The sequence below is a fragment of the Gopherus flavomarginatus genome, chromosome 5 (assembly GCF_025201925.1).
Source record: "Gopherus flavomarginatus isolate rGopFla2 chromosome 5, rGopFla2.mat.asm, whole genome shotgun sequence".
Taxonomy (NCBI): Eukaryota; Metazoa; Chordata; order Testudines; family Testudinidae; genus Gopherus; species Gopherus flavomarginatus.
Window position 1 is genome coordinate 146,034,548 of NC_066621.1, and position 13,621 is coordinate 146,048,168.

The 13,621-nt window shown below is 40.2% G+C and overlaps 1 protein-coding gene across 2 annotated transcripts in view; it reads left to right on the plus strand.

The window, feature by feature from the left end:
* The window catches only part of KCNH5 (potassium voltage-gated channel subfamily H member 5), a 235,041-nt gene that overhangs the window by 169,784 nt on the left and 51,636 nt on the right, over positions 1-13,621 (plus strand). For both annotated transcript variants that reach the window (XM_050952535.1, XM_050952536.1), the window contains exon 9: positions 5,690-5,942. In XM_050952535.1, coding sequence (XP_050808492.1) covers positions 5,690-5,942 — 253 coding nt within the window. The remainder of the gene's footprint in view (positions 1-5,689; positions 5,943-13,621) is intronic.

Sequence of the window (13,621 nt, forward strand, 5' to 3'; positions counted from 1 at the left end):
AAATTTATGGCCAGATTTTCAAAAGAGCTCAGCACCTGACTTAATGAGTTTTTATGCAAATCTAGTCAGTTTCTTTGGGTGCCTAATGGGAACTGAGCTCTTTTGAAAGTCTGACCTTGATTGTGGCTGCTGAGCACTTCTGAAAATCTAGCTCTTAATGGCCTCTTCCCAGCAAGGAATTGATCTGGGGGCTCCCAGACAAAATTAGGCTTACTCTTTCCTCTCCCCCCCCCCCCAGTCAAAGTTCATTTTGTGTAAAAGTTATTCTGCCACCGCTGAATAAATCTCATGGCTGGTGCAGTGAGAGAATGAGAATTTAGATCATTATAAGTCCACTTCAGTATGTGATTTGTCAACCTGGTATTTCCTGACATGACTTCAGAGATATTGTCATGTCCATGAAGCCATTCAGCAGCCTTCTCAAACTGGAGAAGATTTCAGAAATATATAAAATGGTTCCAGCAGACATTATTTATACTGTCTTAATCCATGTCTTTATTTTAATTCATTTGCCAGTCTTGCAGCTCTTTTATAATCTCTGCTGCGTGTAGAATTCTGTGAACTATTCTGAAGGCTTATTTTAAACTGCTTGAGTACACTTAGAAAATGCTAGGAAGAAAAAAAAAATCAGATGAGCCTCCTTGGGAATTTTACTGTTCCCTTCCAGGTCTCAAGTTTAGCACAGAGACATAGATGTACTGTACCATTTATTTCTGAGTATTCCAGAGCTTTTAATACCATTGTCACAAGTCTCTGGCTGCATACATAAACATCTCATTCACCGTCTAAACTGGACATATTCAGAGATAGAACCTAGCATCTTCGTTCTAGAAATATAAATGACTACCACATGTGCTGAAGGAAACTGTCTGTCTGCTGTGATTGTATTAGGGCTTATATCCTGTGTGGGCTGGCTTGAAGATGATGATAAAATCAAATCTGAACATTCTTTTTGTAAGCAACTGAGCAGGTTTGATTTTCCACTCGGAAGAAGGCACCTCTTGGGTGCATTGCTTGATCTCAGCAGTTAAGCAAAGCTGTCCCTCAGGTATTAGGGGTCCACTGTGGTTCAATCCAATAGATACCAATCTGTGGCTTCACAGATGCAAGTGTCACCATGAACATGTGACACAGAACTCAGAACCTTCTCCGTTAAAAATCAGAGGATTCTATCAACTGAGCTAAAACAGGTTTTTCTGCATAGGGGGATTCTACATTGCCTTTCATTTTTGCAGCAGACGGTAGTGGGTTCTGTGTTTATGATGTTTGGATGATGAGCAATAGTTACTGACTGTGAAGTCTGCGGCCACAGATTTATTACATAGAACCCTGCAGACTGCATTCTCCCAAGCTTATGCTCTGAAGCTATCAAATAGTAAAGCATTGTAGTCAGCAACCTTCATATTGATTTGTTCATAAAACAAGGATTCCACGCACACGCAAAAAAATAAAAATAAAATAAAAATGAAGACTCCTCAGGAGAAATCTTACCTCTTTGGAAACTGGAAATTGGTTTTTGATACATTGCTTAAAATATACAAAAATCAAACAAACAAACAAAAACAATAACTAACGGGTATTTTGTATCCTCTTTGGATATATGCCATTTTAAAAATGTGACATTTGAGGAGACAATTTAGATTCTTTGTTTTTAACCATGTAATCAGAATGTCTAGTTCTTACTCTGCTGACTAATGGCCATTCTCAGCACGACTTGTATATAAAAGAGAAACACCTGGTCTGTTACTGTGCTCTCTTAGTAACTTCAGAAGGTTTCTAGTAATTTCAGAAGGTTCCACCTTGTTTCTGCAGAAAATAGAATCATGTTTCCACACCAGAATCTTCTTTACAGCAGCAGGAAAACTACCAAGCAGAATCTGATCTGTGCCATCAAATCCCCTTCTTACAGTGCTGCCCCGAGTCATGTTAGTGGAGTTGATGGTCTCCATTAAACACCTTCTGAACCCTTGATGCTTGCATTTGTACAGTCAGAAAGGAGCTATAATAAAGGCTAGTCAGAGACTGTAGAATCCGGTTCTGGGAGCATACAGTATATGGATTAATAATTGAGATTACCCATTTTCTCTCTATTTTCTCTTGATATTTCCACATTTACTTTTTATTTTCTTCTATTGCCAAGATCCTTTGTAAAATCTTTTAACACAAAATACTTCCTATTTAGTTGTCTTCAGCTTCATTCTCTGTTCTCAGTTCAAGGAGAACAACATATTGTAAAAATGAAATTGTTCAGCCTGTGGCTAGATCTTTGCTCCTTGCTTTTTTGCTGTTGTGTTTGCCAAAGAGTGAAGTCTCGGTGTATATAAAGAAGGTGCTATCAGAATAGTCACTTTCTAAATGGAGTCTTTTGGATCATTATTTCAATTAAATTACTGAATTCGTGTGATTTACTGAACTGGCATTTTCTGTGCAATGGAGTTCTTGCCACCCTTCTTGTTATGGTGTTTGATGATAGAAATACTACTGTACCTATAAAAAAGAGCACTACTTGGAATCACAGAATCAGAAAAATTGGATTGAAAGTGATCTTGAGATGTCATCAAATCCATCCCCTTTCGCTGAGCAGGACTAAGTAAACTTAGACCATCCTTGACAGGTGTTTGGCCAACCTGTTCGTAAAAACTTTCAGTGCTGGAGATTCTACAACCTTTCTTAGAAGCCTATTCAAGAGTGTAATTACCTTTAGAGTTAGAAAGATTTTTTGAATAGCTAACCTAAATCTCCCTTGCTGCAGATTATGACCGTTGCTGCTTGTCCTACCATCAGTGGACGTGGAGAACAATTGATCACAGACCTCTTTATATCAACCCTTAAAGTATTTGAAGACTGCTATCAAGTCACCCTTTGGTCTTGTTTTCTCAGACTAAACATGCCCAGTTTTTTTAACGTTTTGTGATATTTGTTGCTCTTCTCTGAACTCTCTCTAATTTAACCACATTTTTCTTGAAATGTTGAACCCTGAACTGGACACAGTATTCCTGCTGAAGTCTCACTAGTATAAAGTAAAGCAAGATGATTACCTCTCATGCCTTACATAGGACATTCCTGTTCATACATTCCAGAATGATTTTTGCCTTTTTCACAACTGCATCACATTGTTGATGCATATTCAATTTGTGATCCACTGTAACCCCAAGATCCTTTTCTGCAGTAGTACCATCTATCCAATCTATTCTAGTTATGCATTTGACGTTTTCCTTCCTAGGTGAAGTACTTTGCACTTACGTTTTTTTTAATTTCATCTTGTTGAATTCAGACCAATTCTTGAATTTGTCAAGGTCATTTTAAATTCTAATTCTGTCCTCCAAAGTGCTTGCAATCCTGTCCAGTCTTTTAAGATTTCTGAAAACATGCTTCACACCTTGTCCCTCTTAGATTTTGGAAGGCACTTCATATTCTTAAACCTTGGGTCAAGTGGTGTAGCTATCTTTAGAAATCTCACATCAGTACCTTCTTTGCATTTTGTCAAATCTTCTGTGAAAGTGTTCTTAAAATGTGGATAAAACAGCGCAGGGGACATACAGTTCTCCCCCAAGGAGTTCAGTCACAAATTTAAGTAACAGGTTTTTTTTAACAGTCGTCATCAGCATGGAAGCATGGCCTTTGGAATGGTGGCTGAAGGGGCATATGAATGTTTAGCATCTCTGGCAAACTACGGCCAGTGGGAGCTGCGATCAGCCGAACTTGCGGACGTGGCAGGTAAACAAACCGGCTCAACCCACCAAGGTGCTTACGCTGGCGAGCCGTGTGCGAAAGGTTGCCAACCCCTGAACTGGATGTAAAAATTACTGTGCCAGGTTCTGTGACCTGTATTATGAGGGAGGTCAGATTAGATTATTAGAATAGTCCCTTTTGGTCTTAAACATTTGTAAATATATATGCTTAAAATTTACCTTAACTGTTTTCCAATCCATTATCTCAAAAATAACAATATGACTTAGAAAGCAGCAAAGAGTCCTGTGGCAGCTGCATCCGACGAACTGGGTATTCACCCACGAAAGCTCATGCTCCAATACGTCTGTTAGTCTATAAGGTGCCACAGGACTCTTTGCTGCTTTTACAGATCCAGATTAACACAGCTAACCCTCTGAATATGACTTAGATCTATTAAAACAAGGAAGGGACACATATTAATGTAATGAATTAAGATCTGGATAGTTTATTGTCTCACAGTTCTATGCTATGTACCTTTTAGCAATATCATACAATAATAATAATATCATTCTTTATAACAGATCTTGATTGAACAGAAATTAAAATTCCTACATTAACATGAGCATGGTTGTCACAAAGTTAGTTCAGTGTTGCCTGGATTTCTCTGATTAAGTGTTCCTTGACATTCTAAGGTCTGGCAAACTGTTCATGAACTGGAGACTGTCTCCCATTATTGCCTGGGGAGCAATCTTCAGTAAGGTGAGAACTTGTGCATTGTTATTTGTTGACCTGCAGTTTTCTCTAAATATGAGACTTTCACAGTGTAGTTAATTTGTGTCCATTGGGCTTAATTTACACCTTGTCATACATTTTTGTTAGCAGCCTTAAAAAGAGAATATTCCCAAGTAAATTTGCTACCGTGTTCTTAAGGATTTACATCACTATTAGCAAGTTTGAGAAAATGTGCTCATGTTAAATGTGCATTTCACAAGCCTAATTCTTTTAATTACTGGTGATTTGCAGTTTGTCACTTTCTTTCTTTAACTGGTTAGTCTTTGCTAACTTTCCCTTTATTGTATCTATAGGAAAAGCCACATACAGTAAGAATTTATCTCACAGGATGCCCAAGATCAAGTGATCTATCATTGGCTGTCGTCAGGTTCAGGGTGTGGCTTTTCACTCACTTGTGCTTTATATTTCTTATTGCGAGATTGCATAACATTTTTGTTCCCATTTGTTCTAATCTTGAAGTTCTTTTGGTGTCTTATTCAGAGTGTAAGCTCTTTGTGGAAGGGATTTCCTTTATTATGTTTTTATACAGCACCAGGCACAATGGGGATCTGATCTCAGTTGAGACTGTAGGTGCTTTCATAATGCACATAATAAATGATCGTCTATTTCAAGGCTTTGGGGGCCAGGTTTTTAAAGGACATATATCAGTAGCACTTTCAGTAGCTCACATGTGCACATGCTGAACAGATAATGAGGTGGTTTGTGCATAGCTTCCCAGCTTTACAAACTGGGTCTGAAGGTGCAAGTGCTGGGGTTTGCTTTCATACGCTTGCCCATTTAGAAGCATTAAAGCAGGGAACAGCCCCACTTCCACCACTGCCTTATCAATGTGCCTCAATTCTCTGCTTTCACAGGGACCGTCTCTGTCAGTCAGTGGGTAATTCAGATGCCCAGGCTGCTGAGACGGCCAACACGGGTGCCAATTAGTGCCAACTGTAAATGACATGTTTTGTAGAATTTATGTTTGTAGGAACCGATGTAATAATGCCTCACTCTTACATAGGACTTCTCATCAGTAGATCTCAAAGCACTTCACAAATGAGATCAGTATCATTATCCCCATGTCATGGACATAGGTGGAAAACTCACTCTGAATACTGTCTGAAGGTGACTATGGTAAAAAAAATTCCCCTGTAGGAATGTCTCTTTGTGAAGCAGTTTCTAAAAACACTTACTGATCTTGTATCATATTCCCAGCTGATTTTTTTTTCCTTCCTTTATTCAGGTTCTTTCCATTTGTCCTAAGGACATGAGGGCAGATATCTGCGTGCATCTGAACCGGAAGGTTTTTAACGAGCATCCTGCCTTTCGACTGGCTAGTGATGGCTGCCTGAGGGCCCTGGCTGTGGAGTTTCAGACTATTCACTGTGCTCCAGGAGACCTCATCTACCATGCTGGAGAAAGCGTAGATGCGCTCTGCTTTGTGGTGTCGGGATCCCTAGAAGTCATACAGGATGATGAGGTGGTTGCTATTTTAGGTACTGTGATCTTTACTGAAATGGTCGTAACCTACATAAATAATGGGGAGCTGCTCCCCGAGTTTTATCTAATAAACTAGTTTGAAATGTAAGTTACTCAGTCATGTCTCTCAGCCTGTCTAATCAGAGGTGCTCATTGACATTGTGTCTAACTGTTCCTGAGCATTGCCTAACTGGCAAAACCCCCACCGCTTGCCTTGTTCCCCGTACGCATGATTTTATGAGTTTCGTTTTGTTTTTCCTTCCATCCTATCTCTACAATTGTGAGTTGATCCTGGGAATATGCTATTCCTGGAGGAAGGACTTAGCAGGAGATGAGTCTTCCATTGAGACCTGTATAAAGTCTGGCTTTGTCTGCCCTCATTAGGTTGTCCCACGGCTGGGGTGTTGCTGCTGAAAAGGCTCTGCCTCTGTGTCTTATCCTATCCCAGTACCTGTAGAACATTAGCTATCTTGGAGGATCATGATTCTTGGCAAATCTTCAAAGAGAGGATACAGGATGAAGAGTAGATGGATGTAAAGCAAATAATTAAGGGGGTGAGAGAGATGTTTGGAGAGGCAGATTGCTCAGGCAAATCTTGTGGACTTCACTTGCTATTCTTAGAAAGCCCTTGCCTTGCCAGAGATCATAAAATGATGCACAGTTTTAGCATCGTGAAGCAATTGTGTCAGGAAATGCAATTGCAGTGAATGACCTTCCTCAGGGAAACACATACTGAGTGGCTTGCAGCATTGTGTTCTGTTAATTACAGCTTCACCTTGTGGTAAATTCCCTCCTAGAATAGGAGCGAGGAAGCTAGAGGGGAGAGTGATATTTGGACATTCTGGATCAGGTGAGTTTTGTCTTAGCAGAAATGATTTGCGCAGTGAGTTGTGGATATGCTTTCCTTCTGCTTGGCTTCGAATAATAACTGGTCGTGCCCAGTAGCACTGTAGCAGTGCATTGGGACCATGAAAGATGAGTGGTTGTCACAGCACTGAAACACTTTGTCTCCAGAGACACTCCTCTAGCAGTAAATCCTTCACATTTTATTCCTGTAGGAATGCTCTTTCTGCCTCTTCTGGCTCACTGGTCAGAGGTAGGGTGTCCCTGAGCATAACAGAATGGCATCTGTGTACTTGAAATTCTTTAAATCTTCTACCAGAGGAAATATGTGCAGTTTTTTTGGGCTCTCATAGGAGTGTTTTCCATGTTAACCTTCACACAGGCCTGTTTCAGTTGCCTGTATTCTAGTCTGTTTTGTTTTTTTCCACTGACACATCAGAGCTAAGTTTTCTCCTGAGTCAGGAACAAAAGACACAGAAACTCTTTGCTGGGCAGTGAAATGACTTACTTACATCATTGTTGTGAATTGGCCCACAGGCCAATCCCAAAGAAGATAAATAGTGGTTTGAGCTGGATAGATATGCAAATATGGGCTGACCCAAGTAAATCTAGGCCCCCTAGGAAGGCATTTGTGTAATCCCTCTTGGCTGGAAAGCCTGTGATTAACTCTGTGACTGTCTCCTCCCCCTGGACCATCCTCAAATTCCTACATAGGCCACCTGTTGATGAAGGAGGTGGTCAGTGGTGGTGGGAGGGTACAAACAGAATGTACGTTTGTCGCTCTCTCTTTGTGTTACAGCTCTTTAAAGAAGCAAGGCTTTAGCTGCATGCTACCAAATAAAAGATTTGGAGGGTGTTACAATAAAGCAAAGCATAAATTACTAATTTGCTGCACTGAAAAACACTTGTTAAGTGATTTTCATGCAGGCTTTGTTGTTCATTACTGAAGATCATTTGTCTGCAATAATGATGAGAGGTCTTTACTTCCACCTCCTACATTTTGTAAATCCAGTATCTATGTTACATGCTGTCTTACCGGAGAGACCTTTAACCACATCAAGTTAAAGAGAATTGGCTTTAATTACTGGAAGTGCCTTCGATTCTGCCATCACTGCTGACAGCAGATTCAATGAAACAGAGTTACATTTATTATGTGGCACAGGGATTGGTAGAAGGCATAAATCTAGTTTAAAGGATGATAAACTGTTACTCTGGTTGTAAGCAAAATAGGGGATTTCCTCATGCTCTGAACTGATTAGTTGCAAGACTTTCAAGGGTTCTGGAAGAGGATCCCTTTTAAAGGCTTTTGCAAAAGCATTTGTAGTGGCAATGAGATGGTGCAGTGCAGATCAAAGGGTGGAGAACATCATTTTTATCAGTTTGTCCTGTCTTGAGCAGTTCACGCAGAAGAGAAAAGGAACTGCACGTCACCTGGCTCATGTGCCTTCCCTTCCACCTCTCCTTTGTTCACTGCCTTTGTAGGAGTCCATCTGAGTATCTCAAGGGGCTTTACATACATTCATTAAATTCTCACCATACCCCTCCCCACTATGCAGGGAAATATTAACTTCATTTTAGAAATGACAACATGAGAGGCAAGTGACTTGCTTGAGGTTGAACAGCAGGGCAATGGCAGAATCAGGATCTCCAGACTATCACTTCTGTGTGTCAGCCAGGATATCATGTGTTCCTCTTCCCTATGGGGTGCTCTATCCATCTCTTGCATGACCTGGCTGGTGTGCCTTCTAGTCCACCTCTCCCTCTTTGCTCACTCTCTTTGTGTCTGACGATTTCACAGTGGTTTACACATGAATTCATTCATCCTTACCACGCCCATTTAGCCTCCAGTAGACATGTTGCTCAGTAGATTTGGCGTCCCAGATAAGTATTTTCAGTGGAGTTACAGTAGGGATGCACTTGACCCTTTGTGTTTAGGGGCAGGGTTTTTGCAGCTGAGGTCCTCATCTTTGGAATTTGCTCCCTTTAGACTCTCATGAAAGCCTGGATCCTAGTGAGCTTCAGGACAGGATGCAGGACCCAGTTATTTTGTTTAGCTCTGTTATGCTTTTGTTCTTCTTCTGTATCTTAATTTTCTGTAATTAAGGTGCCCAGCTGCTGTAACAATAGGCATTATAGAAATGAGTAAACTATGTGAGTAATTCAAATTGAGCCCTGTGATCTGCAGAGTCTGGGATTCTTTAATGAAAATACCCTGGTGTGCCATTAAGTTCTCTCTGTTAGGATCTTAATTTTCCTCTACTGAGTGAAATAACTGCTTATCAAATAGCTAACAAACCAAATTCATCTCTGGTGTAAAATGAAGCTACTTCACTGGAGAAAATGGAGCAGAATACAGCCCAAACATTTTACCATGATTCACAACTGCAAGAGTAACCTGCAAGGGCAAAAAATCTTATGTCTAATTGTCATAAACTTTGCTAATAAGTCAGGCCACATTGAGAAGTCTATTCTGTAATTTTCCACAGTCACAGGTAGAAGTTGATAGTGTAACTAGAATTGCTCTGTATGCACAAATGTACCACCAAATAGGTTTCAGTAAATGCAAGCTAATGAAATCAGGTGTCCACTCACATAAATAGGACAGATAATAGTTTACCCTACTGCCGTTATCTAGAACTTGCATCTGGCAAAGAATCTCATATAAGTGATGTTATTAAATGCCGACCAAGTATTTCTAGGTGCTCCCTTTAATATTATGGTTAACTGTAGAACTCATAGCATCGCTTTAAACCTGAAGATTAAGTAACGTATTTTGAAGAAATTGTTATGCCAGCAGAAAAGTAACGACTTTAATGTTGATTCTGAGAACTGATCAAAAATATTTTGGTTCATCCCAATGGGCACAGTCAGGGCTGCTCTGGGTATTTTTGCTGCCCCAAGCGAAAAAAAAAAAAGGTGGCCAGAATGCTGCCCCTGAAATTGTGCCGCCCCAAGCACATGCTTGGTTTGCTGGTGCCTAGAGCCGGTACCTGGGCACAGTGATTAAAATATAATCAGGAGCCAAATTCCTAGGTGTGATCCCTGTTGAATAAAAGCAGTTTTGGTTGCCCAGGCAGTATGAATATATGATGGCTTGTACTTCATCTGCACTAATGTTCTTACCTCACATGTAATCAGATAAATTGTCTATTTTAATGTGATGTATGTCAGTTTTTATGTGTGGTGTTCATGTAATGCCACTACAGCCATGTTGTTTATTGGATTTAGTCTTTTACCGGAAGCCCAGACCTTCAGTTATTAAGCTTCCTTTAAACAGGGCCACATGTTGTCTTTTACGGCATTATTTCTTCTTAGTGGAATTAGAAACTGAGTATTACCAAATATCAGACATGAACATCAGGGAGAGCTCCCCATAGCAAGTGGCATATAATTCATTGGTTTTAGTAAGGTATTTGAAAATTGGGAATGATTTTTTTCATCCCAAACTGCAGCTGTATTCTGAGGTTTAAAGGGGTAAGAAATTGGCTCTTCTAGCAAATAGCATGGGGTGAATCCTAGAAGTGCTGAGCAATTAGAACTCCCACTGAAGTCCGTGCTCAGCAGCTTTCAGATTTATACAAGCAGGCTTTAGAAATGCAGTATGAGGAATCCACCCATCAGCCCTGTTAACATTTTGAATTTACTTAATGTTATACTGTTGGGTTTATATTTTTTATGAGACGAGATTGCGGGATGTGTGATACACAATGCGATCTAAAAAGCTGTCAGTTCCATTCCACTACCCTTATGCATATTAATAAAGCTAACTCTGTGACTTTGATGGATCTACTTGAAGAGGAGATTGCTACTTAATGGGAGTAAGGATGGCTAGAGCTGGGTCGAAGTAAAACGAGCTTTTTGATCCTGAGATGTTTTAATGACAAACCTGTAAAATAAGACACAAGCTAAGCCTGAGAGTTTCCCCATGATAATAATGAGCACTCAGTAATAATTTATGGAACCATCTCTGTCATATTTCAGCTATGAAAAAAGCCCCCCTCATTCCAGTGAATTAAAGCTACAAATTAACTAACAGAAAAACAACCACATGAGGCTGAGATTTTCTTCACCTACAGAGAGACAGACTGAAATAATTCAGCTGATGTACAGTAAATGATTCTCTATGGGCTTGATTCTTCGAGGGGCTGAGCTCTTGGATCTTGATCCTGCAAAGCACATTCGCGAGTGTTAGACTTTTAGCACCGTCTCTTGCCATTGAAGTCACTGGTGCACCCAAGTGCCATTGAAGCACATGCATAAGTGTTTGGAAGCATCAAGTAAGAGCGCTCAGCAGCCTGTAGAATTTAGCCCGATACTCATTGATCAAAGTTGTTAGCTGCCACTGACCAGGAATTCAACAGAATATTTTACTTTTACTCCATCTGATTAATTGTAACGTTTAGATATTTCCCCCTTGTCTGCACAATAGCCAAACAAAATGGAAATTGCTAACCTTAATTTAGAGCCAGATTGAGCAATATGGTCCTGGTGCAAAGTCTACTGGAGTCAATGAGGTTTATTCCACTGAGTTCAGTGGGCTTTGGATCACACTCATATGGGTTACTGCCAACCCCAATAGTTCAAAAATCATGAGCCAGGCCATCCAAAATCAAGAAAATGACTTAAAAGTCATGACAGTTCACAAAATAAATTTTGAGTTCACTTTATATGTCTTCCGGTTTCTCAGCCTTTTGAATGCAGTCAGGTGACATTTTCAAGAGTTTCTCCACAGACTTGAGGGTTAGAAACTTACTTTTTTTGTATAAAATGAAAGATCAGATTGTCACACAATCCCTTTACTCCAAGAGCTGGCGCTTTAAGAAGATCATCAAGTGCTGCGAGACTTGCAATGAAATCATGAGAGCTGGCAACAAGGTAGCCCTCGACTAATAGTAGAATAACTACAAACTACAGCTGGTCAGAACATATTTGCCAAAATGAAATTCTATCAAAATATGCTTTTTGGTTGAAGCTGAAACCTTTCATAGAGACGTTTGGTTTTTAGTAAACTTTAATCAGGAAGGTGTATGGATTGTAGGGGGAGAAGGGAGGGAGGGAGAGAGACTACAACTGGGTGGTAGGGTACTGGCCTGGGATGTGAGTGAATGTTGCTATGCAATTGAATTGTCATCCTCCGGTCAGATCTAATATAAACCTTTTCCAATTGCTGGGGGTTCCGTATTGTTGCTTGTTTCTTTGAATAGGTTTTATTTATATTTTGTATTTTAATAATTATTTGCAAAAAAGCTTTACCAATGTTCAGCTGGCTTTCTGCACATGTTCTATACCATTGTTGCTTTTTCTCTCTATTGGCCATTTTTGAACCCATTGTTGTTTTCTCAAAGTTCTTGAAATGACCTTTTTCATTCTGTCTCTTTCTGTAGTACCATGCAGCAGGTAGGCCTAGGTTTTCCAAAGGAGCTCAGGACCAGACTTTCAAGTGTTCAGTGACCACAATTGTGGCCAGATTTTCAAATGAGCTCTGCTCCAATATGGGTACCAAAATAACAGTTGGGATTTTCAGCTGAGTGCTTTGTTGAAAATTTAGCCAGGAGGGTCCAGTTATATTTCCATGGTAGTCAGTGGCAAAATATTCATTGACTTCAAGACCTGCAGGCCCAGACCCCCACCATGTTTTCGAGGGCTTAAGACAGAAAGTCAAAAATATATGAATGAACCAGTCAAAGCATTTCATATTGCAGTTATCTCTAATACTTATTGTTGATAATTTAACCTCTGACAGGCTATGCTCCTTTTGCCACTGTGGTTTTGAAGGTGCAGTGCGGGGACCTGCAGGCCATAGAATCATAAAAGATTAGGGTTGGAAGGGACCTCAGGAGGATATCTAGTCCAACCCCCTGCTCATAGCAGGACTAGTCCCCAGACAGATTTTTTGCTCCAGATCCCTAAATGGCCCCCTTAAGGATTGAGCTCACAACCCTGAGTTTAGCAGGTTAATGCTCAAACCACTGAGCTATCTCTCCCTAAAATCAAGGGTCTCACTACCTGGAAACAGTGGGGAGGGAGAGCTCAATGGTTTGAGCATTGGCCTGCTAAACCCAGGGTTGTGAGTTCAATCCTTGAGGGGGCTGCTTAGGGATCTGGGGCAAAAATTGGTCCTGCTAGTGAAGGCAAGGGGCTGGACTCAATGACCTTTTAGGGTCCTTTCCAGCTCTATGAGATAGATATATCTCAAATTATTATAATAGCTTAAGGCAGAAACACCAACCCAGCCCCTAGTGAGATTTGAACTCATGACCTCTGGTTTACAAGGCTAGTGCACCAACTGCTGAACTATAGAACTAAATCATGTTCATGGCTAAAATATTTAGATACACTAGACTAAATCTGAGATGAGATAAACATGCAACACCCACCCAATGCTTTAGCAATATAATTTTAGTCTTTGCAGATGGTCAGTTAGGAGTCAACCTAAATTACCAGCAAATACTGTATCTTCCAGCAGTTGCTGTATAGCTCTTGGTGCAGAATTTACTATGTTACATGTAATTGCTCATCTTCATCTATGTTTTACTGGCACATGGCCAGATTTGGTGTATTATGATTTCACTTTGTGGCCAGAGATTCAGGATAATATTGCATTAACTGCCTAGAAAAAACAGACTCTGCAGCTCTTCTCAGCCATTTAGATAATGACAGCCCTCCTGTAAACGCCACCCAAGTCCTTGCTGAATAGAGCATTTGTTAGAGAATTGTTTACATTTTAATATTTTATCAGTGGGGAGATTCAGAGCTTTAACAAAAATTAAATCTTAATTCGTGCAGTTTCCTCTCAAAGTGTTAGGTTTGGAAAAGATTTTCTAGGCATTGTAGTCCGTAGGTAACTTTTTAC